Raw genomic sequence first — 26,173 nt, forward strand, 5'->3', positions numbered from 1 at the left:
TTGTGATTTTTCTATATGAAATAAACTCTGACAAATTATCATTTAACATCAAATATGTTTCAAAGAATCTAACAAAACAATTGGTGGTCTACATATGACATTGTGGACCATGACAAACTAATAATATCCCAATACGAAAAGAGAGAGAGAGAGAGAGAGAGAGATCACTCCCACTATCACTCTCACTGGGGGTTTTTTTGCATTTGGCTTCCTCAAAAAAAATATATTTTTATAAATAATATTATTAAATTTATAATTATAATTTTGATCCTATTCTAGCTACACAGACGTCACGTAAGCGCTACGCAAGTCAATGCTGGAATAAGTTGGACACGGTCATTCACCGTGTCTAAACACGAGGAATAATTTACCGTGTCTAAGAAAATATATTTATTATAAAAAAATATAAGTATTGAACAGAAAAAATATAAATATGGAATATGATGAACCATTCACCGTGTTTAAACAGGTGAATGATTTGCCGTATTCAACTTAATGCCTCTCTCGAGCCAACTTGTGTGGCGTTGATATAGTGCCTGCGTGGCTGAGATAGGACCAAAATTATAATTATAAATTTAAAAGAGTTATTTGTGAAAAACAAAAAATTGAGGATGCCAAATGTAAAAAAAGCCCCTCTGACTCTCTCGATCACGTAATATAGAACCATTTGAAGGGACAAAAATTTTGGTTTTTACACCATTGGCCACTTTTTACATGATTTTTTTTACCTTGATCTTGATAATTTTAAGGTCAGGTGATTGGTTTAATCTAAATCTTTTCATCAAAACTTTTGTTAATTCAGATATAAATTATCATGATAAAATTTGTATTCATGCGACAGACATAACTCTATTTTGACATAACAAATTTTATTTATTGTTTGACAAAAAAAAAAAAATAATTAAAACAAATGAAATATGTTAAAAATCCAAATGTAAAATTAAAAGATTGGCAACTAAAATAGAAGCTGGAGTAAATTTTGGAAACAAATTAATTAATGGAGTAATTAAAATTCATTTCTATAATAAATCTATTAAATTAAATTAGAAGAGCAATTTGGATACTTTTATATTTGCATGAATATTTATAAAATTTTTAGAACTCCTTCATCCACCTAGTATGTTTTATCTAATTATTTAATATATACTAGTTAAATGAAAATTATCAATATCCTTATTCTACGAACTTATTAGAGCTTCCCATGACATTTTGTCTTATTTGATGGTATTGTACGTATCCAAAAGACGGAGCAAACCCCTAACCCGTGTTATTATCAAATAGAAAGTTGGTGGTTTTCTCCCTTTTTTTTTAAAGAAGAAGAAGAAGAAGAAGAAGAAGAAGAAGAAGAAGAAGAAGAACAAGAGCAGGAATTGGTTGCTTTTGAAGTGGTATAGTATTTTTTTTTTAGAGAGAGAGAAGAATAGCATGCTATCTGTATTATTCATTAAGTAAATCAATTTAGCTATATAGAAAGAGGAAGTCAGGACTTCAAGAAGATAGAGAGTCAATGCAAAAAAAACAAAAAGAAAAAAAAGAAGAGAACAAAAAAGACGAGTAGAATAGATATTGAAATAAACGTAAAAAAACGAAGGGTGTAACAAACGCCGCCCTCACCCAGTTCTACAAAAATCGGCCCACTTTTTCGCCAGTTTTCCAATACGAAACGCAGAAGAGATAGCGTTCATATATAGGTAGGTTCCGAAAAATAACTTTGTTTCTTTCGCAACAGATCGTCCACCACGTAGCCACCACAAGTGTCTGAGCCTTCACAATGTCGGCCTGTGATCCCTTCCCTGAAAACTCCTCCCAAACGATATTGACATCCTCAGTGAAAGAGAAGACGTGGGGTCGTCGAGAAGCGAAATCAATAGGAACTTTCTAATGACACAGCCCACCAGCAAGTAATCTATTGTCTCCAGATCACCGGCACACAAGATACATTTATTATTTCTTGACCATCTCCTTTTGAGAAGATTGTCCACTGGCCAATTTAGCAATAAAAAGTAAGTTGGTGCTTTTTATGTGCTACTCTGTTTATTGAGGAGGATGAAAGGCCAATTTGGCATAAAGATCTTATAGAAGTATGTATAATGGTTCATTATATTAGTTTTTGGAATATTTAGGGAGACACTATTAAATGAGTCTTAAGTTAAACTCATATACAAGTGTTTCTGAAAAATATGAAGGTCTCGGTACTACCATGTTATTCTAAAAAGATATACTATCATACCAAATTGTTAAGACATTATTTTCTAATACCAAATTATTAACTCGTTGTCTAGAAGCAAAAATATGACCGATATTCTTCAATTATTCTAGTTAAAAAAAGAAGAAGAAGGATATGAAGATATTTAGCTTGAGGACTGGTACCATGCAAAGCAATTAGTTATTTCTGAAAGCTTGAGCTAGTAGATCGAGAGCGGTGATATAATATTTCACATAAATTTTGTAATGTTCGAGAATCCTTTGACATAGTTTTCGTAATTGACAAAATAGCTACTTAATTAGGAGGTTCTCCTAGAATTTGAAGCAATGCTTCCTTAGCATCTCTTCCTCTCCTTCCCTCAATTCCTCTCAAAAGTGATTCTCATGTTTCCTTTCCACAAGAAGCAAAGCAAAGCCTTTGGTGTGTTTGTTGGAATTTTTAGCACAACCAATAAGATTTGAGTTTATCTCCCCCTCCTAATGTTTTTTTTTTTTGAGAGACAGGTAGCATGCTATCTGCTTTGTTTATTTAGCTAGAAATGTGAATCAATTAGAATTCGAACTTGGAATCTCGAGTAGCAACCACTAAATTCTTTGTCATTTGCGCTAGGGATAGTCGGTATAATTTAGTGGGATTTTTGTGTGTTTCACCAAAAGGGGTTGGGCCCCCGTTTTAGTGCCCTTTCTTTTAAAAAAAAAAACAAACATTTTCTCCTTTTGTTACAACAATCCCTCAAATAGTCAAATATTGCATCTGTTCTTTCTCCACCTTGTCCCCCTCCCCTCCCCCATTTGTGCTCCCCTAATAAGTGGCCTCCCCCACATGCGACCACTTGTTTAGTCAGTGCATTTTTGTCCGATACCTTCTCCTCACTGCGGATAGACCGTTCTTATTCACAGAGCCCATGGAAGACGTTCGAGATCTATGGATAAGGGCTTCTAGCCTTAACGATGTTGATACAAGATTCCAATGCCTAACTCGCCTGGCGGCTGTTTGGTGGGTGATCTGGACCATGAGGAATAACTTCCTCTTCCGCGAGATACCCCCGGCCCCTTCTCTCTCACTGGACAGCGTCCAACGTTTGATATCAGTATGGAGCGAGCTTCGACGGTGTCCTGACTCATCTGTTTTACTTTTACTTTTGCATTTACTTCTATTTTTTCTTTACTTTTTAATTAAACTTTACCTTTATTTTCTTTTATTGCCTTCTTTTTTTTTGGAAGCCTTAGCTGCTTTCACCATATATGTCTAGTTTATTTTACCTAATAAATGAAGCAAATAGCTTGTTATATTTTTCTAAAAATAATAATAATAATAAGTGACCTCCACCCTGAAAGGCTTCTCTTCGTGGAGGTGTCAACAAAGCCCTCACTAAAAATTCTGTATATTTGTGGCCTTCAATAGTACAACCCTAGCTTTAGGGTTTTAAATACTCAATGTTTACTTTTCATCCTTTGCCCTTTTTCCCTTCTTTTAAAGGTGTATGGAAATGGATTGTCCTAGTACTATCTCCATATTGCTAAGTTGGTCCTCATACTTTTTGGTTGAGCACAGTTTTTAATTAAGCTTTTGCATGCATTAAACTTAACTATTTTCCTGTTGAAAATATTAATTAAAACCCAACATATTTTGCTATAAGGCAACTCTTTGAACCCTTCTTCAACTCTGTTTGGTCTTGTTATAAAGTGCAATATTTTTTGATGAAGTGCCGTCTAAGTAGCAATTAGAAGTGGCACTATATCAAAAGTATTGACATGCAATCGCTTCTTTTCGTACAGCAAAATCGAAAGTACCAAATTTTAAAATTTACTTTTAAGACTCAGAAATCTCATTTCCACTCAACAGAAGTCCGAAACTTTTATTACTATCGAATAATCTATAAAACTGTTACTGAAAGCTAAAGTAGAATCAAACAACCCAAAACAAGCCCCAAGTCAATCATTATTTTACAAAAAGGGGCAAGATGAGGGTAAATTAAGCTTAGAAGTTCAAGTGAAATAGCACATGCATCCTCAAGTCCCAACTTGGGGGTATTATGAAGTGCAGGGACTGTTCATATATTTTACCCCTTTTTTAGAGAGAGAGAGAGAGAGGAGTAGTTAGTGTAGGAGGATACCATGGTAACTCAAGGGGTGGTAAATGGTAGAGGAGTAAGGAAGCAGTTGGATGGTAGGGAACAAAAAAGAGGAGAGAGAGAGAGAGAGAGAGAGAGAGAGAGAGAGAGAGTTTAGGGAAACACATTAATATGATACGTGCACCAATAGAGTCCACTTGTTTGCTTGCACCCCTTTCTACAGCATGTTGAGACTTGAGAGTCAGCTGCCTCTGACCTGCGCATAGCAGCATTTAGGTAGGGCATGGCCCCACTAACAACACAACATCATCATCTCTCTCTCTCTCTCTCTCTCTCTCTCTCCACTCTTGGTGCGCCACGTCGCCCAATAGTCTGCTCTAGCTACAGTCCCATGCTATACAACTCACTTAACCACTTTCTTTTGCGCTGCGTTTGATTATATAAGTAAGAACTATTTATTCTAAAAAATAAATACAAATTCAGGTATAAACGAGAACTAAACTAATTTTGTGTTTGTATAAAAATTAAGGTGTTTCCGAAAATAAGAAAAATAATATTTTGATAAATAAGATGGAATAAGAAGAATAGTAGATAGTTATAAATAGAAAATAATGATATTGCCTCTCTCATTATATTTGAATTTGAATTTTTATATTTTACATTTATAGTTTTAAATTTGAAATTTTAACTTTTAAATATTAAAATTTGAAATTAAAATTTAAAATCTCAAATTTTAAATTTCAAATTTCAAATTTTAAATTTTAAATTTAAATTTAAGACCAAATTTAAATTTAAAAAATTTAAAATATTAAAATACTAAATTTAAAAATTTAAAATATTAAATTTAAAATTTAAACTTTAAATTTTAAAATTTTAAATTATAAATTTTAATTTTAAAATTACAAATTTTAAATTTTTAAATTTTTAAATTCTAATTTAAAACAAAAATCTCTCTCTCTCTCTCTCTCTCACTCCCTCGACCAAAGAGGGGAACAAGGGGTGGGAATAAGCTTGCATGGGTAATCCGTTATGAGTGGGAACTATAGTTCCCACCCACCGAAATTATTATTTGGATATTACAAGAGGGGGAATAAGATCTTATTCCCTCTCTTGTACCCAATCCAAATAGCCTCTAAGGACGGCTGATATTTGCATAGTAAGTTTTGTTACAGATAAAGCGCAATCCTATTAACTATTCAAACTGTAAAGTAATTTACATGACAAGCAGTATTAGATAGTGACTTTGTGTCTTTAACAAAGCTAGTTCTGTCGGGATTTAAAGAATGAAACGGAACAGAGTACAGATCAGTAGGCGATGCACGACTTGCTGCCCTGCTGACTATTATGCTGATTAATTTAGCCGTCAATGATAGGAACCTTTTTTTTCTTTTTCTTTTTTTCCCCTCGTGAAGAGGGGGGATTTGGCACTAACAAAGCTAGCTCTGTGGAGATTCAAAACATAAACCAGGATAGAGAATAGATCGGTGGCCAATGCGTGATCGCATGGTACACCAGATGCAACGACGAATTAAATAGTAACATTTACTTTCCGTGGATAAAAGCAATCAATAATAGGTCCTCTCTGTTTTCTTTTTAACCTCGTGACGAGCAGGATTCGACACAAACAAAACCAGCACTGTTGAGATTTAAACCATGTAATAGGACAGAGGACAGATCAGTGGGCGACGCACGACTGACATGGCACACCAGATNTGCTTGCACCCCTTTCTACAGCATGTTGAGACTTGAGAGTCAGCTGCCTCTGACCTGCGCATAGCAGCATTTAGGTAGGGCATGGCCCCACTAACAACACAACATCATATCTCTCTCTCTCTCTCTCTCTCTCTCTCTCTCTCTCTCTCCACTCTTGGTGCGCCACGTCGCCCAATAGTCTGCTCTAGCTACAGTCCCATGCTATACAACTCACTTAACCACTTTCTTTTGCGTTGCGTTTGATTCGGGTATAAGTAAGAACTATTTATTCTAGAAATAAATACAAATTCAGGTATAAATGAGAACTAAACTAATTTTACGTTTGTATAAAAATTAGGTTGTTTTCAGAAATAAGAAAAATAATATTTGGATAGATAAGATAGAATAAGAAGAATAGTGGATAGTTATAAATAGAAAATAATGATATTGCCTCTCTCATTATATTTGAATTTGAATTTTTATATTTTACATTTATAGTTTTAAATTTAAAATTTAAATTTAAATTTAAGACCAAATTTAAATTTAAATTTAAGACCAAATTTAAATTTAAATTTAAGACCAAATTTAAATTTAAATTTTAAATTTTTAAATTCTAATTTAAAACAAAAATCTCTCTCTCTCTCTCACTCCCTCGACCAAAGAGGGGAACAAGGGGTGGGAATAAGCTTGCATGGGTAATCCGTTATGAGGGGGAACTATAGTTCCCACCCACCCAAATTATTATTTGGAAATTACAAGAGGAGGAATAAGACCTTATCCCCTCTCTTGTACCCAATCCAAATAGCCTCTAAGGACGGCTGATATTTGCATAGTAAGTTTTGTTACAGATAAAGCACAATCCTATTAACTATTCAAACTGTAAAGTAATTTACATGACAAGCAGTATTAGATAGTGACTTTGTGTCTTTAACAAAGCTAGTTCTGTCGGGATTTAAAGAATGAAACGGAACAGAGTACAGATCAGTAGGCGATGCACGACTTGCTGCCCTGCTGACTATTATGCTGATTAATTTAGCCGTCAATGATAGGAACCTTTTTTTTTTTTCTTTTTCTTTTTTTCCCTCGTGAAGAGGGGGGATTTGGCACTAACAAAGCTAGCTCTGTGGAGATTCAAAACATAAACCAGGATAGAGAATAGATCGGTGGCCAATGCGTGATCGCATGGTACACCAGATGCAACGACGAATTAAATAGTAACATTTACTTTCCGTGGATACAAGCAATCAATAATAGGTCCTCTCTGTTTTCTTTTTAACCTCGTGACGAGCAGGATTCGACACAAACAAAACCAGCACTGTTGAGATTCAAACCATGTAATAGGACACAGGACAGATCAGTGGGCGACGCACGACTGACATGGCACACCAGATGCAACAATACATTGTCACCCCCCCCTCCCCCCAATGTAGTTCTCTCTCTCTCTCTCTCTCTCTCTCTCTCTCTCTCTCTCTCTCTATATATATATATATATGTATATGTGTGTGTGTGTGTGTGTGTGTGTGTGTGTGTGAAGTGGGGTAAGGAGAGGGGATGAGCATTGGTGAAAACCACAAACATGTCAGGGTGCACATGTATCTCCAGCTGGGGCTGCAGGAGGGGAGGGGTGGTGGCACCGAGACTCTTCTAAAAGGGAGCAGGCGGAGGGAGACGTGTGCAGTGTTTGCATGGACCTTCAAAGGAAGTAATCAACTTCAATTTCACGCATCCATGGTTCCTCATTCCTCAATGTCTATGACTCTATGTGGCTCTAAAGAGAGAGAGAGAGAGAGAGAGAGAGAGAGAGAGAGAGAGAACGCCATTGCCTCTATGTGCCCAAATACCTTCACCATGTTTGATTTCTTGGAACAAAAATTAGGCCCTTTTGGTTCCAAAATAGGTCAATCTTTAGGTCCAGCTTTCATCCCCCATCTTATCGGATTTTATTCACTAATATAAATATATCATTTATTCTATTAAATTGACGCAGCAGATGAAGAGAGAGGTATATTTTGTACACCACTTTAATATTAATAAAAATCTTCGCTCCGTCTCCATCTGTGAAAGTAGGCCCGTGGCCAAACCCCATATATGTTTATATGCTTTAATTTTCTTCTCTGTTTCTCNTAATCAACTTCAATTTCACGCATCCATGGTTCCTCACTCCTCAATGTCTATGACTCTATGTGGCTCTAGAGAGAGAGAGAGAGAGAGAGAGAGAGAGAGAACGCCATTGCCTCTATGTGCCCAAATACCTTCACCATGTTTGATTTCTAGGAAGAAAAATTAGGCCCTTTTGGTTCCAAAATAGGTCAATCTTTAGGACCAGCTTTCATCCCCCATCTTATCGGATTTCATTCACTAATATAAATATATCATTTACTCTATTGAATTGACGCAGCAGATGGAAGGGAGAGATATATTTTGTACACCACTTTAATATTAATATAAAAATCTTCGCTCCGTCTCCATCTGTGAAAGTAGGCCCGTGGCCAAACCCCATATATGTTTATATGCTTTAATTTTCTTCTCTGTTTCTCAATTCTTTTTTGGTATTTTCGTACCGGACGAACTAGATCTTTTCTATTTTTGCCTTAACAAATTTGGTATCCAGAGTAAGTCATGGATTTGCAACGGCGCTAATAGTACTTGTAAATATGAAAATATTTGAATGGCTTGTGAAGTTTGCTGAGCTCGGTGAAACTGAGCTCTCTCCCCCCTTCTTGAAGAACAGTAAACATTGGGTAACATTGGGTATGTTACGACAAATTTGGGTGAATCCGGACCACTTGGTGGTGCCAGGGTCCTTCCAAAGGCCTAGCGCGGTCCAGGAAAGCAGATGACCCAAACCTAGGCTATCCAATGAAGCAAAAAAGCCTGCGAAATCGACCCACTTAGGGTTAATCAAGGCTTTGTCACTGCTGATCTACGGAATCCGAAATTCCCACAGAACCAAACAAAACCAGCTGTAGAACATCAATTGGACAAAGCTCAGTGTGTGCAGGTAGAGTTGTCACCTACAATCAGACCCAATCGGGCTTCTATTCCGATCAACAGTAGTACAGTTCATGTTCGTGAATGTCGGTCGTAAACAATCCAAACCACAACTACTACTAGGATTAGTATTCGAGCTGTTGAAATCTCTGTGAAAAGACCCGTCAATGTTATTCTCCAAACAAAATCTCAAAATAACCTTGAAGATCAACACTGTTCATTGCGTTCTGGAGCACTTACCGTACTAATGAACTTCTTGGTCGTGCATTGAATGTATCAGCAATGGAAGGAAATTTACACTTCAAAATTGTCAAAATTTCACTACTGTTTTGTCTCTAAGAGCTTCGAATTGGATGAGTCGCTGTGATCTACATGGACTTCTAAATTGAAAGTCTTGCAACATATTTCGCTAGTACCGTGCCGTCGTTTCGAGGGCTGACCAATTGATGAAAACCGCAAAATAGCATGCATTTTTCATCTTCGGACGGCATTAACTTCATAAATTGATATCAACAGAAATAGATATATAGATAATTTAGAAAAATGACTTTGCCGCCGAAGATCTTTTGTAAGAGATAAAGCAGCATTTGACGCGTGCTTATGCCATGACAATGGAACTAAATATGGCCTGCTAAGTTGCTAGAAGAAGAGGAAAGGGAATGGAACCCACAAAATATCTCCCGCCGAACCAATCCTACCGAAAATAGCAAAAGATTCAACAGTATGTGCAGCGCTCAATTAATACAGTTCACAGCATAAATGTGCTTCTGATGACTCCCACTGTTCTCTACAGCTACTACCAGGAGAGGTTGGGCCAAACATTTCAGAATGGGTGCTCCAGAAACCTGGCTACAGTGACCACCATGATCCAAGACCCACTCACCGATCATATAGCTGTCGTTTTGCAACTAAAGATTGTGTGAAAGCTCATTTCTCCATCATACAAGACTACAATAAAGATCATGGAATAATGTTACGCCCGCAATTTTTTTTCCATACATGTCATATAAGAGACCAATCAAGATTCACCGGTAGGTGAGATTCGTAAGTCGCGACAGAGTCCGCCCTACCATTTTTAACCAATCACGCCCCCAACAGGTTTGACATGTATGTCGAAGATTGTGGATAAAATTTTACTCTGTATTTACAAGATTTGCTACGTATTAGATCAATGCGAATTAATGAAGTTTGATGCAGCTTAAGTGGCATAACAGCGATCCCTGCTGTTGATAAAAGGGTAGAATTCTTGTAATTGTGCTGTAGTAGAAGCAACAGTAGTGAAGGCAATAGTGATAGCTTGGTAGTGGTGGTGATGGTGATGGTGGTGGTGGTAACAGTTGAGAGGATAGGAGGCCTGCTACTACAACCCAGATCATTTAAGGCACTGGAAGAGCATCCAAAGCAATAAAATGTTTTCAGGACCTTATGATGGCTCCCCAAAAGCTATGCGAGATTTCATTCTAGGGTGATGATATTCGTGCAACCTAAAGATTCCCTCGAGTACTATTCATGAGCCAGCTTTTCCATACAGCAGCTGACAAGTCTAATAGTTGAGCGGGTAATTTATAGACTCATTAAAATACTAATTCATCAACAACATTTGAGAAGATCTTCTGAAGAACAGCTAGCAATACTCTTCTTTCCGAGATTGCCGATGAAAAAACCATTTAACGGCAGTCCCCCGAACAAAAAGAAAAATAAAAGTTCATGTCTATTGATGCATCATCAGCATATCTCCTTCAAATTTTTAAACCGGACATCCACAGAAAGTATAATAATAGTTGAGATTCTGTTAATTATGTCCCATCTTCAGGGCAGAATAATACTGATCATTAGGTGGCTCAGACACCAAGAGCTCATACGTGGGATGATCGGATCCAACGGATAGAAGACATTTAAAGTTCATAACGTGGAAGGATCTGATCCAATGGATAGAATTTATTTCATCCCTCGTTAGCCTAGTTTCTAGAATATATTTTTTTCTCTGAAAAGCAGCAGCTACGTTTTTGGCAAATATAAGTACCTAGAGCTTCGGTTATAGCAGGAAGCAGAAATGGAGGAGTCATTAAAGCTTCTGCTTCAACTCCTTTCTCATGAAGATGCCAACATATCTTAGGTTCCGGGGATTTCATATTCCATCTAGAAGGTGATTTATCATATCCTAAGAAAATTGGGATTCCGTCTACCACACAAGTCTAGTTTACGGGAAATTGTTCCTCTACAGCATGAACCTCTTCAATCTTTTCAGTTAAGATTCAATCTATCCATCGGACATTGGATAAGATAACACAGTGGCCAAACTATCCTCAAGTGTCCCACCAAGAAAAGAACATGCGCCTATAATTGCTTTTATGAATACAGTACCTTCAAAATATTCCGTCTATTGTAGTCCAACTTGATTTCGTCCTCTAGCATCTATGTTGACGCTTTACTGCATGAACTAATTAGAAATACACTCGAGGCAAAAGTTGAGTACATGCACTGTGCCATTTTATTTTCCAATACAATGACACTCATTTATTTATGACTAGGTTCAATCCGCTATCATTACTATGTAATACTTTAGCAGGAAGAATCTCGCAACTTGGCCATCACTTTATCCTTGTATACTTGGCATGAACTGTCTATAAAGCATAGCATTTTGCTAGGATTTATCCCGGAGGATAGGACAAATTAAAAAGCTACCACAGAGACAGTAAAAGATAGGGAATAAAAAATTCATAACAGATGAGAGCAATAAAAATCTAGTAACCCTACAAAAACCAATAAAATTTACAAGTATTTTTTTTCCTGGTTGATCGTACTAGCTATTATATAGCAACATGTATGAGAAGAATCACAAATGATTAAAAATAAATAGAACACTTATCTGTGACCCCTTGCCCTTGTGATATGAGATCGAGGGATGCCGATAATTGCCACAAGACCACTGAGAAAAGCTGCAGCTGTTGCTACAGCGAAGGCTGGCAAATTTCCACCTCCAAATAATTGATCCCACGGACCACTCCCCAACGACACAATTACCTGGTCTTGCACAATATTTCCATCAGCAACAGTTTGAAGATGGTAATATCCAATTAAAACTATAAAAGTAATACAGGAAATCTACATGGAACAACTTTTAATAGCCAGATAAAATCTCAGGTTTATAAGTGACATGAACATCTCCATAACAAGAAAGTTTAGGCATAACTAAACAAATGTTAGAAAGCAACATCATAGAGGAAGGCGTAGTCTTTGGACAGCCATAATACTGCATAGCACATGCAGCAGGCAGGTACATATGAGGTTCACATAAGGCATAATAAAATAAAATATCATAGAAGGATTTGGATGTGAAATAGAGAGATAAAAAAAACACAGAAGAATTAATAAGAACAAAAGAAAGGTAGGTTTTTAATGACCTCCTTCATATATTGCAGGATTTTGGCATTACACATGTCAAAGCTACAAGTAACGAACAAAGTAATGAAAGTTGGATACTCAACGTTCAAGTAGCTAACCATAAAGACGCCATGCTAAACCTACTTATATTTGCTAATACAAATGACAGTAGACAGTTAATATCTGCACTCGTTATGCAATGCCTATACAACATGCAAATGCACTTTATGCACCACAGGGCAACCAAAAAATTGCATCGCATATGCAGGTGCATGCCACACTTATTAAACACCTCTAAAAATAGGAGTGTGTTTAGCATTTAGTAAAGATTGTATCATGAGATCTTGTTATTCAATGTGTTTCAAAAGATCAACAATATATTTCCTTGTGCAACCTCAAAATAACCAATTAGCAATGGAAGAGAAGCTAACATTATTTAATATTTTTCCTTTTGCAACCTCAAAATAACCAAATAGCAAGGCAGACAAATAAGATTTAGGCCTTGTTTGATGTCGGAAGTAGTTATCTGATGATAACTTGTATGGTATGAGAATTTTCTTTTGCGATTAGAAACTGGAGTTTGATTTTAGCTCCTTGAAAGGTCTTTGCGCCATAATTTCGCAGGACAACACATTTCACCTATGAGGTGACTTATCTTATTTCAAGAAAATGATTTAAACAGCAAATATGATATGCTATATTGGACATTTGATCACACCCCTCAACAACTAAACACTATAATCTTCTTGAATAAATTAAAGAGATACTAAACAAGTTGTTCATGCAACCAAACAAAGCCTCACTTGATTCACTAGCAATCCTAAAACTAAATTATGCTGTAGAAATGCAGAAAGCCATTCAGAAATTAGTTTCTATCTTGACTTAACAATGATGCAGCACTCAATAATTTTAGTTCCAAATATCAGTATCAAATTGATAACCATATTGTCAGAACAATGCAAGAGAAAAGAGGAGAACTACCACGGGAATTCTCCTTATTAGATCTCAAAAAAGTAAGCCTTCAATCTTTCATTCTACAAACATGAAATGTCTTTCAGTAGACAGATGTTATAAGGGTATTCATCAACAGAATGCAGCCAAGTTTTAAACTTGACCATAACCATGCAAATTGATTAATATTTGTGTGAATTTTTTAATTAACTTTAGTAGATTAGAAGCATCTGAATGGAGTCGGATTAGAAGCATCTGAATGGAGTCGACTTCTGTTTTATTTTCCAGCAACTTGAAGACAAGTCTTATCCATCACATAATATGACAAAACTATCAAGAAATTACAAAGCACTGTAGTTGAAAAGCACTGTAGGACAATAATAACATTGCTTACCCTTTCTATGTCTTGTTATGTGGGCACCTCCTTATCACCAATATATTTTCTTGCTCATTATGTAATGAAATTAAAGCCCTATTTCACTGTTTTTTTTTTAAGGGGCCTCCTTAGAACTAAACCTTTTTAGACACCATTTTCAAGCTCCAGCGTCATATTATCATGATAAAAGCTAAGTTCAAACTTTTAACCACCTTATCCCCTAAGGTGAGGATGTCAAAAACAACATGGAGACCCATCTCTCACTATTGAGGTATTGCTTACCTTAATGACATGTTATCGTGGTTTCAATGTAGATAAAGTGCTGTAGTAATTTGTAATACTTACTACATGCTTCTCTTAAGCAATTGAATAATTCCCTAATTGTTCATACTTAGCATATGCCTCTCTTAAACAATTACATAATTTCCCAAAAAGTACTTGATGCCTAAAAACTGTATACTTCTATGGCCAGGATTACTGTAAAGATTTATGGCAGAGTTTTGCCATATTCAATATTCTGTTTACATAAATAGTTGCTGATGAATTAGAAAAAGTTGATGTTTTAAAATGAGACGGAAAGTAGAAAAATTGCAAGAGGATAACTACCTGCGGAATGACAATCGCTAAGTTTAATATGCCCATTGCCAATCCTGTAAATAATAGATTGATCATATTTTAGAGTTAAAAATAAAAAAATAAAAGAAAAAGAGAGATGACAGAACACAAGCACCAAAGCCTAGCACTTGCCTTGGCCAAGTCTTAAGGGCTCCACACGAGTAGTGACCATTGCATAGGGAATGCTATAGGTGATCTGCATATATGATAGTAGTGATTAGACAGAGAATTGGACAATGGAACGAAGTGAACACTGGAGAAAACATTGCCTATACCCAATGCACCACTTGAGCCACGCACCGCCTGCCATATGCCTGACCATCCCATACGATACTTACAATTTGAATATAAAAATAACTTGGATATGAAGAAAAGGCTGCAACTGACTGGATGGTGAAGATTGAAGTAGGGATGAGATGGACAGCATTTGTGGATGGTAGTGCACAACTAGCATGCTGCACTAGGTGGAGAAAACAAGACTCTTGCACACAGTGAGGCTGATGAAGAAACAACATTTTACTCACCGCCAAAGGCGCTCCAAGAATTGCAAAAACTATTAGTGCAGCAACAACAATGCCATCTGGCGGAAGCCCACTAGGTTGGTAATCTATACTTTTCGCCACAAGAGAAATTACAAGCATTGCTAGAAAGCACAGAGACATGATGATGTTCGCAACCCCCCACACAAGGCCAGATCCCCACTTCTTGCATAGCCTTTCTAACATGACTGAACTAAATCCGAGAACAACTGAGTTCAGCATCAAACCAAAAGCCCCCATTCTTACCCCACTGTGATAATTTTGCCCCTCGTCAGGCTTTCCTCGATATATCTCACGGCCCATCCAATCAGTGTCAAACAGAAAGAAAGGGAACCATCCTATCCATGTGAGTGCAGTAACAATGAGAACTATCCAAACCGGCCATGTCAAATACCTAAAAGCGCCCATTAATTCCCAAAGAAATGCCTCCTCGCTATGATTTTGCTGTTCTTCTTCTTCTGGTAGAGTAACTCCTTGTATTGAGGAAATGCTAATGTAAGTAGTTATAGCAAGGAGGATTACATGCAAGAGAAAAGCTGACTTGAGATTGGCACAATTTATGGTACAAGCCGAGGTCACTGTGAAGGGGAATATAGTGAACCAGCCACTGTATGATCCGGTAGCAAAGCCTAGTACATTCCCCAGTGCCATGAAGAGTGAAAAATAGGCATTAGCTATTCGATTTCGCCTTTGATCCTTTCCTGGAGGAAAAGAAAAAAAGGAAGGAAAATGATGAACGGTAATAAGATAACATTAATAATATAAGTTGAGCGGTCAATATTAATTGATGATTGGAGTACTACCTGGAACCACTAGTTTAACTCTTTTAAACTATATATAGAAAGAAAAACAAAAAATTAGAATAAATTTTTGGACAAGAGCAGCTAGTAGTCCTTTCATCGGACGTTTGAAAAACTTGCCTGAATAAGAGTATATAAAGTTCTACAGTGACTGGAAAACTGAGCCAAGGGTTATAGTTTGCAGCATATGAAGGAATAGTTATAGTAAGGTTCAAACACGCTAAAGAATTCCTTTCTGGAATGATTTGGGATCAAGGTTGCAGATGGAAAAGGATAATTTGAGGTAAAGAGAGTGAGGAAAGGCAACCCACATACTACAGTTTCCAGCCTAGGGTTAAGCTTTTTCCACCACTAAACTGCCCTAAAACAGCACTTCCACATATTGTTTTTTCTTTCCTTTTTTTCTCTTTCGGGTTTCTAACTTTGTGTGTTAGTGATTTGTCTATACCTGGCATACATGTACGATATTTACACGATAGTTTAAGCACCTTAAGTGCTTCGTTCTGCATAGTAGTCAAATATCTTTCCATAGTAATCAGCTAGTATAAAAATCCTTTCTATGCAGAATCCCATGTGAAGGCTAGTGAGGAAAGAAACTTTAACAGTCCAATTCTTATTTTTTAGTCATGTAACTACAAGGCTATAAATACCTAAAACTACCTAGTGGCTTAAAATCAACAATTAAATAAATCAAATAACATCTTTTTTCCTCTCTCTCTCTCTTATCAAAGGTCGGTTTCCTAAAGGTAACTTAACAAGATTCTAATCATTTTGTACAAGTACCTCACTATCCAATCCTCGCAACTCTCAGTCCATCTCTTACATCACTTCATTTGCTCTAACCTCCAATATTGTCCCTCAGATGCAATCATTTACAAGTCGGATGACTAGAGAAAGCATCAGATGCAATCGTTTACAAGAGATGCAATCATTTGCTCCAATATTGTTCACTTCATTTGCTCTAACCTCCAATATTGTCCCTCAAATGCAATCATTTACAAGTCGGATGACTAGAGAAAGCATCAGATGCAATCGTTTACGAGAAAGCCATCTACTTAAGCTAAGCCCTTCCTTACAGTTCAGGTCTCTTGGATCTACCTAAATTATTTACTGTTTGAAAACTCATCCTTCTTTTTTTGGGTCAAGTTACTACTGTTCCATAACCATTTCATTGTTCCAGCAAATAAATCATTCTAGTTGCTTCTTCAACTCCTCTCTGTTTTTCTCTAATTAGGAAAGACTAAGCACCCGTCGAAGCTAACTAGCTAGGAAGGCCAAGTCCCTCAAACTGATCAGTTATGCTCTTCCGATGGTGTGATTTCTCATCCTCAACTGTGATTCTGATTTTCTAGCTGTAAGATGTATTTCAATATGACGCAGCAAAACCTATTCCACACATCATGACTGCATGTTAATCAAGGAAAAGAAAGGACAAAAGAACAGCTCAAAACAGGGTCCTACAAAGGAGTAAAGCCACAACCTATAGCAATTTGCATAAAATGGCGGCTCACCTAGTTGGGACATCAGGAAGTAGGCCATCACAGAACTATGTATAAAATTGACTACAGAAACTACCACATGGAATTTGGATGTAATAAGAAGAAGCATCGAATGTCATTATTGCGACCGCAAAAGGGGAAAAAAAAAGAAAGGGCGACAAAAAGCATACATGTAGATCACACCCACAGTCCTCAAGATATTGTGTCGGATTACACTGTAGTCCTAAACTTAAATTGCCGCGCTTCATCGTCAAAATATCAGGCGGGTTGCGGTCAAGTTTTACATTCTGACGATCAGGCCTGACGAACGGACACATGAATTTGTATCCTCATCATCATTCCAATTTCTCATGCTTAACACGAAAACATGACTCAGTGTCCTCACCCCCGTCCTCATCCTCGTCCGGGGTGGTGGACGCAAGGAAAAAGGATTACACCGGTGTCTTCATACCATTTTGGTCCCTTGTGCTTATATTATTTTAAGAAAAAAAAGAAAAACGGCGAGACTTAGATAGCAACTATAACGCCCTAATAGTCCCACATCGGATGAAGAAAGGGTTCTGATTTGATATATAAAAGACCTCCACGTTAGTAATAATAACTGGGCTTAAACATTTTGAGCCGGTGGTTTGGGCCTAACGAGTTATTATTGCTAGCGGATCGGATCGTTATAACGACCTCTTCGAACCTGTTAGACAGTACGAGCACTGAATTGTAACAATATTTGGAAATTTGGATACAAAAGTGCAACCCAAATACTAGCATACTAGTTTGAGCATCATTCATTGGTGTTGTTTAACCTCAAATTGTTCTCTGTTGCAGTAATTTAGCGACCTCCCTCTTCAAACCTGTTCGACAGTACGAGCACTGAAGTGTAACAATATTTGGAAATTTGGATACAAAAGTGCAACCCGAATAGTAGCATACTAGTTTGAGCATCATTCATCGGTATTGTTTAAGCTCAAATTCCAAGTAGTAGCATACTAGTTTGAGCATCATTCATCGGTATTGTCTAACCTCAAATTGTTCTCTGTTGCAGTAATTTAGAATGAGACCTTGCATATGCTACTGTCAATGGACAACCGCAGGGTACAGCTACCAGTAAAAGAGTGAATTGCAAGCAATCCGAGGAGAGAGAGAGAGAGAGAGAGACCGGTGAGATCGGCGAGGAGGGCCCTGGTGGGGCCCTGGGTGGCGTTGTTGCCGACGTCGAGGAGCCAGAAGCCGACCACGTAGACGGCGACGGCGCGGGGGCGGGGGGCGGCGGTGGCGGCGGGGGGGTCGCCGAGGGCGAGGCCGATGTCGGCGGAGAAGCCGACGGTGATCACGGCGAAGGCGATGGTGGCGGCGCCCCCGACGATGAAGGGGCTGCGGCGGCGGCCGAGGCGGTCGCTGAGGTGGCCGACGAGGGGCTGCACCAGGAGCCCCGAGAGCGGCCCGCACAGCCACACCAGGCTCGCCCACGCGTGCGCCACCCCCAGCTCCTGCACGTACGGCGTCAGCAGCGACAGCTGCAGCGCCCACCCGAACTGCACCCCGCACGCCACCGCCGCCGCCCGCGCCACCCGCCGCAGCGGAACCCTAACCTTAACCCTAACCCCCGTCCCCGCCCCCGCCCCCGCCGCACCTCGCCGCGGCCCCGCCCCCGCCGCCGCGGCGGCGGCGCCCCGCGATCCCTGCGGCCCCGGCACCGTCATCGATCTCTATCTCTCTCTCCCTCACTAGAGATAGAGGAGGAGAGTGAGGAGCGAGAAAGGTGGTGGAATTGCGTCGCCACCCTCTAAGATGCTGTTTTAGAGAGAGAAGGGGTGGTGGGTGTGTGAAATGGAGGAGGTGTCCTTTTTGGGACAATTAAAACTTTTAAAAGAAAAATTAGTCGTGACAAGAGAGCTCTCGACAACAACTACTGCAAAGCGTTTCTGGGACCGAGAACAACCGTGATGTTTACGCATACTAGATTCTTTAGCACAATAAACATAATTGCTTATCTGGGTAGTTATTATGATAAGAATTTGTATAGAATTAAGTAGGATAATTAAAAAATTTAAACTAGAAAGCCTGAGAAAGAAAAATTGGAGTTCTAGTGCAGGGAAGAAGAGTGAGAGCCTACGGCTCTGAAAGAATGGAGTTTTTTTTGGTGGATTTGGTTCACCACCTCATTCGTAGGCCGCTGGAGAATTATAATTAGCCTAGTTGAAAGTGCAGGTCCTTTACAAAACAATATATATGCGTTGTATTTACAAATTTTATCCATTTAGATATCAAATGGTAGATTATACCTAATGTGTATAATTAAAAAAAATTATTTTATCAAAATGCTGGTAAGTTTATTTCTTATTTAAATTATTTTAGTTGAAACTATAGTTAATTTAAATATAATTCTAATCGAGCTTTTTCGAGTATATTCAATTATATAAATTTAGACGCGCCACCGTGATCACACCAATCATAACTTATTTGTAGTATGCACAATTAAATAGTTTTTTATACCATTTACTATTATTGTTGGCTGTGAAATAGAGAGCAGCTAGCTAGTATTCCATAGTATTATTTTTATATATTTTGATATATTTGCAAATATATTTAACTTTTTAGTTGCACCTTACCATATTATAGATGCCCATGCATTAATAATATAATAGAAAAACTACAGTAGAAAATTCAAAACATTTCACGTGGACAGGATACAAATTGTTAGATCAAATGTGGAAAAGATCTAATTTGTCGCATACAAAAATACCAAAAGAGAATCGAAAAAAAAAAATAAAGCATACAAATATTTATGTGGTTCGGTCACTATTCTATATCCACGGGTGAAGACGTAGCGGAAATTTTCATTATAATTAAAATGGCATATAAAATGTATTTCCCTCACAAAACTCTAGACTCCCATACTTACTCTTATCTACCACACCAAATTAGTAAAGGTATATTTATAATAATAGCTAAATCCTAATACAACTATAAATACAAACCCACTAAAATTAAAAATAATTTTAATAAAATTAAACATAATTTAAATTTAATTTAATAAAATAATTAAAATAAATAGGATTAGAAAATCTTGTAATTTCAGAATTCAAGATATATCTAACACCGAGATTGCGGAGTGGTTCAGGCAAAATTTCTCACCATGCGGCGCGCATCGCGAGGCGCAACAGTAGCTACCGCGCTGCAACCGTAGGATGGGACGCGGTGAAGATAACCTTACAATTACCATCCGTGACTCCGAGTCCACCGGGACACGAATAAAATAGAAAAAAAATAGTGTGCTATTGGGCAAGGGAGAAATTTTTTGGCTGCACCCGGTGCATGAACGCATGCCAAAACACTGTACCTAACCATCCATTAAACTGTTGTACAAAAAAAGTGTTTTACTTTCAAGGTATATCACCTCAAATTTACGCTTCTTATATGTAAACATTTGCTAAATTAGGGCTATCAAAGAGTAGCGTGCACAAGTAAAAAATTCACCTTATGTATGGCTTATTTATTAATGACTCGAATACAAACTGGTTTACGAATAATAAGCTAGATTGTTAATTCTACTATTTGATAAGAAGTTGAAAAAAAATTAGAAAAATTAGAATCTTAATGTAATAATTGAAATTCACACAATATAGTTCTCTTTATATTTTAGCCGGCCTAAAATTTGTATANCCGCCCCCGCCCCCGCCGCACCTCGCCGCGGCCCCGCCCCCGCCGCCGCGGCGGCGGCGCCCCGCGATCCCTGCGGCCCCGGCACCGTCATCGATCTCTATCTCTCTCTCTCCCTCACTAGAGATAGAGGAGGAGAGTGAGGAGCGAGAAAGGTGGTGGAATTGCGTCGCCACCCTCTAAGATGCTGTTTTAGAGAGAGAAGGGGTGGTGGGTGTGTGAAATGGAGGAGGTGTCCTTTTGGGACAATTAAAACTTTTAAAAGAAAAATTAGTCGTGACAAGAGAGGCTCTCGACAACAACCACTGCAAAGCGTTTCTGGGACCGAGAACAACCGTGATGTTTACGCATACTAGATTCTTTATTAGCACAATAAACATAATTGCTTATCTGGGTAGTTATTATGATAAGAATTTGTATAGAATTAAGTAGGATAATTAAAAAATTTAAACTAGAAAGCGTGAGAAAGAAAAATTGGAGTTCTAGTGCAGGGAAGAAGAGTGAGAGCCAACGGCTCTGAAAGAATGGAGTTTTTTTTTGTGGATTTGGTTCACCACCTCATTCGTAGGCCGCTGGAGCATTATAATTAGCCTAGTTGAAAGTGCAGGTCCTTTACAAAACTATATTTATGCGTTGTATTTACAAATTTTATCCATTTAGATATCAAATGGTACATTATACCTAATGTGTATAATTAAAAAAAATTTTATTTTATCAAAATGATGGTAAGTTTATTTCTTATTTAAATTATTTTAGTTGAAACTATAGTTAATTTAAATATAATTCTAATCGAGCTTTTTCGAGCATATTCAATTATATAAATTTAGACGCGCCACCGTGATCACACCAATCATAACTTATTTGTAGTATGCATAATTAAATAGTCTTTTATACCATTTACTATTATTGTTGGCTGTGAAATAGAGAGCGGCTAGCTAGTATTCCATAGTATTATTTTTATATATTTTGATATATTTGCAAATATATTTAACTTTCCGTACCGCTCATATTATTCAGTTGCATCTCCCCGTATTATAGATTAGATGCCCATGCATTAATAATATAATAGAAAAACTACAGTAGAAAATTCAAAACATTTCACATGGCCAAGATACAGACGGTTAGATCAAATAAAGAAAAGATCTAATTCATCGAGTGCAAAAATATCAAAAGAAAATCGAGAAAAAAAAGATAAAAATAAAGCATATAAATATTTATGTGGTTCGATCACTGTCCTACATCCACGGACAAAAACGTAGCGAAGATTTTTATTATAATCAAAATTGTATACAAAATATATCTCTTTCACAGAATTCTAGATCCCTATACTTACTCTTATTTACTGCACCAAATTAATAGAATAAAGGTATATTTATAATAATAACTAAATTATAATACAATTAGAAATACTAACCCACTAAAATTAAAAATAATCGTAGTAAAATTAGACATAATTTAAATTTAATTTAATAAAATAATTAAAATAAAATAGGATTAGAAATTCTTGTGATTTCAAAATTAATTCAAGATATATCTAACACCGAGATTGCGGAGTGGTTCAGACAAAATAATTTCTCACAAGGCGGCGCGCATCGCAAGGCGCAGCAGTAGCTACTGCGCTGCAACCGTAGGATGGGACGCGGTGAAGAATTCCTTACAATGACCCTCCGTGACTCCGAGTCCACCGGGGCACGAATAAAATAGCAGAAAAAAAAGGGTGCTGTTGGGCAAGGGAGAAATTTTGACTGCACCCGGTGCATCAACGCATGCCAAATTTTTGACTGCACCCGGTGCATCAACGCATGCCAAAACACTGTACCTAACCATCCATTAAACTGTTGTACTTTCAAGATATATCACCTCAAATTTACGCTTCTTATATGTAAACATTTGCTAAATTAGGGCTATCAAAGAGTAGCGCGCACAAGTAAAAAATTCACCTTATGTTTGACTATTTATCACTGACTCGAATACAAACTGATTCACGAATAATAAGCCAGATTGTTAACTCTACTATTGGATGTTGAAAAAAAATTAGAAAAATTAGAATCTTAATGTAATAATTGAAATTCACACAATATAATTCTCTTTATATTTTAGCCGGCCTAAAATTTATATAGTAAAAATTAATTTTTACACACACACAAGCACGTACACATAAAAATTATATCGAGCTGATTCCGGCTGGCGTTCATCTTATTAAGATTTGAAAATATCTGTTCATTTTTGACTCATTTATGAAACGAGCGATCGATCGATCGATCTCAAATTTATTTCGAGACAGAAGCGAGTTGACTTATAAATAGAGAATTAGATTGTCAAGTTTATATATATATATATATATGGAGTGAGGCTACTATGCTATCGGAAGCATGGAGCCTTCCGTGATTCCAGCTCGTTTTCGATATTGCGACTTTCGAATCGTCGATCGGCTCCGTTAAACTTGATCTAGAGTTGACTTTTATGAATGTGGTGCACGGGATGTGCTCATACATCCAGTTCACAAAATGGATTTCCTTGAGCCAGGGAATTTATGTTCGCCGAGGCTTGAAATTTGAGGGGATTTACGGATGGTGCCATTGACAGGGAAAGGTATATTTTTATGCGTATTTGGTAGGGCAAGGTCGGCGCATTTAGACTTACGTGTGATCGACAACTGAACGGACAACATTGCAAACATTTTGACGCTTAATGCTCAACTGTAGCACACTGCACCGCAAAAGTTGCACCGCAAAAGTTGCCACGTCGATCTGACACTCGTGATCAAATTCAACTGCTCTGTTGTAATTATTCGGTGCGGGACCCACGGGAGTTGGACAGGAATTATTCACTGCACCGGGTGTATCTGTATGTCCCATCCTTCGGACATAATTATTCATACATGTAGGAATTTTTTGAATATTATAAAAGAGTAGGACTTGTGTGCCACTAGCTAGGAGCACAGTTAAGCTATTTTCGATGATGGGACTTTCGAATTGACAATCGATTTTATTAGACTTGATCTAGCGTATTTGAATTATTTATAAAATAATTTGTACAGATTTTTTATATTATTTACTCAATAGTCAAAATGATTCAAAATCAACAATATTTAATAGTTGATGTATCATTTAACAGTGTAGAAGTATTCAAAATAGATAAAATTTTGATACAAACTTTTTAATACTATCTACAATAAGATCAATATTTATGATTGAAAATTTTAGGGCTATAATATAATTTTTTGTGAGTTTTTTGTTTTCAACTATTGATTTTGAGTCCTGTTGATCACTAGGTATAGGATATAAAAAAAAAAAACCGCAAAAATTATTTTCTAAATAGTTCAAATACACTGAATCAAGTCTAACGGAGTCGATCATCAATTCGAAAACTACATCATCGAAAACAGCTTAGAAATACAGAGGCTTCCGTGCTCCAAATAGCATATAAAACCTACTATATTGTAAAAATATACTTATATTTTGATTTTAATGCATTTGAGGAGAGTGGTGTATGAGTTATAGCTATACACCAGTTCACTCGACAATTTCTACAAAGGCCGAAAGAGACGACACATTTGGTGGCGTGGGCAATGGAAGAAACTGGCAGGTTGAAGTCTACTTCCCAGGAACTGTTGCATTCCTTGGAAGCGTTGAAACTTGAAACCGATACAAAAAGATTGGATCGTATCTGTATTCAATTTTAATTTTAATTTTAATTTATTTTAAACTCTATCGAATTTGAATATATATATATATATATATATANATCACTACTGTTTCAAAATTTTGAATTTGGATTTAGATATCCGAACATTAGTAATTATATGTGTTATTAATTTGCAACATTATGTAATCGAAAAATTTTCAAAATTATGTTTTGTTTTGTAATACTTTAAAATGCTAATTTTAATACCACTCGCTATTCTACACAACTGCAGAAAATAATTGTATGTGCCTAGTATGTGCTCAGCAGTGCACCACGGATTATTTCATCTTATAACTCTGATCAAATAATTAAAGTAGAATGTTGAAATATGAATGTATGAATCTACATAGTCTAAGCAATAATTTTCAAGTTACCATACTATATGATAAATTTAGAAAGTCTAGATATTAGAGTGAAAGCTTTTAGCTTCGCAGACTTTTTATATTTTTTACTTCTAAAATATTTGATAGATATAAATTTTTGAAATTTCAAATTTTTAAGCCTAATTGATTCACTCTGAATATGTATCTCTATAATCATGTGGCGTTGTCATAATCATCTTTTATAGGCTCGTCGTCATATTCACAATAATCACAAAGTCGATAGCAACATACTGCTTAAAACTGATCATATCACAACATTTTTTTAACTACCGGTCCCGATATCAATTAATGTTAACGCAACAATGACTTGAGCTAAATTCACGTGACATATCTGAATGATGATTAAACCTTATTTAGCGTATATCTTAAACATATAAGTCAGAACCATTAATTAATCTATATATAAGTTCTTTTAGCTCTTATTTATTATTTTATATTAGGATTTATTCTCACATATAAATAAATATACAATAATAAGTCCTCCTACAATGTGGACGTGCTTTGTCCTTTATTTTTTGGATTAATTAAATAGATTTGTGTTAGTTTTTATAAGGTTTTTAGTGATTTAAAACTTGTTAGGCCTCTTGGTCAGTCTAATACTTAATGGGCCTTTTTTGTGAGCCAACTAAAGTTTACATATGTGAGATTTAGTCCTGCAAAGCCAACTAAAATTTACATATGTGAGGTTTAGTCCCACATTGAAAACTAAATGTGTGTTATTATTATTTATATATTATTTTATTTTCAAGCTAGATCTTTGGAAGAAAATGAGAGTTATATTCTCGATTAAACACACGGACTGGGCGGGCGTTGAAACAAGATTCTTGCCTTGCTTATATATATTGGGAACCTTGTTAGATTGTCTTACACTATCTTGAAAGCATGCCGACGGAGTGAAACGTGATCGTTATATTGCTGGAAGTAATTGCTGGGAAATCTTTTTTAATCATTTTTTTTACAGTATTTATTATTTAATTTTTCTCTCGAAATTTTTTTAAAACTGAAATTTAAACTTTTGAATTATTTTTTAAAAAATAATTTAATAAAATATGAGAAAGATTTTCCAATAATTTGAGCATCTATAATAATTGGCTAATTGATTCCCCAAAAAAATGCCAACACCACTTCCATAGTAGAGCCACATTGAAAGTCCTAGGTGTAAAAAGTATAGATCATTAGTTTCTGTTAAATAGAGATTAAACGGAGCCCCAGGTTTAATGGCCGGGCCCGGCATGGATTTTAAAAGCCCAACCCGTGACACTAACAGGTCGGGTTGGCATCTAGATTATAAAAGTCCGCCCCGTCATACGCCATTATTG

General features: G+C 36.7%; 1 protein-coding gene across 1 annotated transcript; it reads right to left on the reverse strand.

The window, feature by feature from the left end:
• LOC109718518 (sucrose transport protein SUT2) lies at positions 11,637-19,020 on the reverse strand. The gene is made up of 5 exons (XM_020244777.1): positions 18,281-19,020; positions 14,814-15,529; positions 14,422-14,485; positions 14,281-14,324; positions 11,637-11,987 (listed from the first exon to the last, which is right to left on the reverse strand). The coding sequence occupies exons 1-5, from the start codon at positions 18,822-18,824 to the stop codon at positions 11,829-11,831; spliced, it is 1,527 nt and encodes a 508-aa protein (XP_020100366.1). The 5' UTR covers positions 18,825-19,020; the 3' UTR covers positions 11,637-11,828.

Source organism: Ananas comosus, linkage group 12, assembly GCF_001540865.1.
Source record: "Ananas comosus cultivar F153 linkage group 12, ASM154086v1, whole genome shotgun sequence".
Lineage (NCBI taxonomy): Eukaryota > Viridiplantae > Streptophyta > Magnoliopsida > Poales > Bromeliaceae > Ananas > Ananas comosus.

Coding starts and splice junctions, on each gene's coding strand:
- LOC109718518 (XM_020244777.1), bottom strand. CDS start 18,824: ATGACGGTGCCGGGGCCGCAGGGATCGCGGGGCGCCGCCGCCGCGGCG. Junction 14,486..14,813: donor TTCTTGGAGCGCCTTTGGCG/GTGAGTAAAATG, acceptor TCATATATGCAG/ATCACCTATAGCATTCCCTA. Junction 14,325..14,421: donor GCCCTTAAGACTTGGCCAAG/GCAAGTGCTAGG, acceptor TATTATTTACAG/GATTGGCAATGGGCATATTA.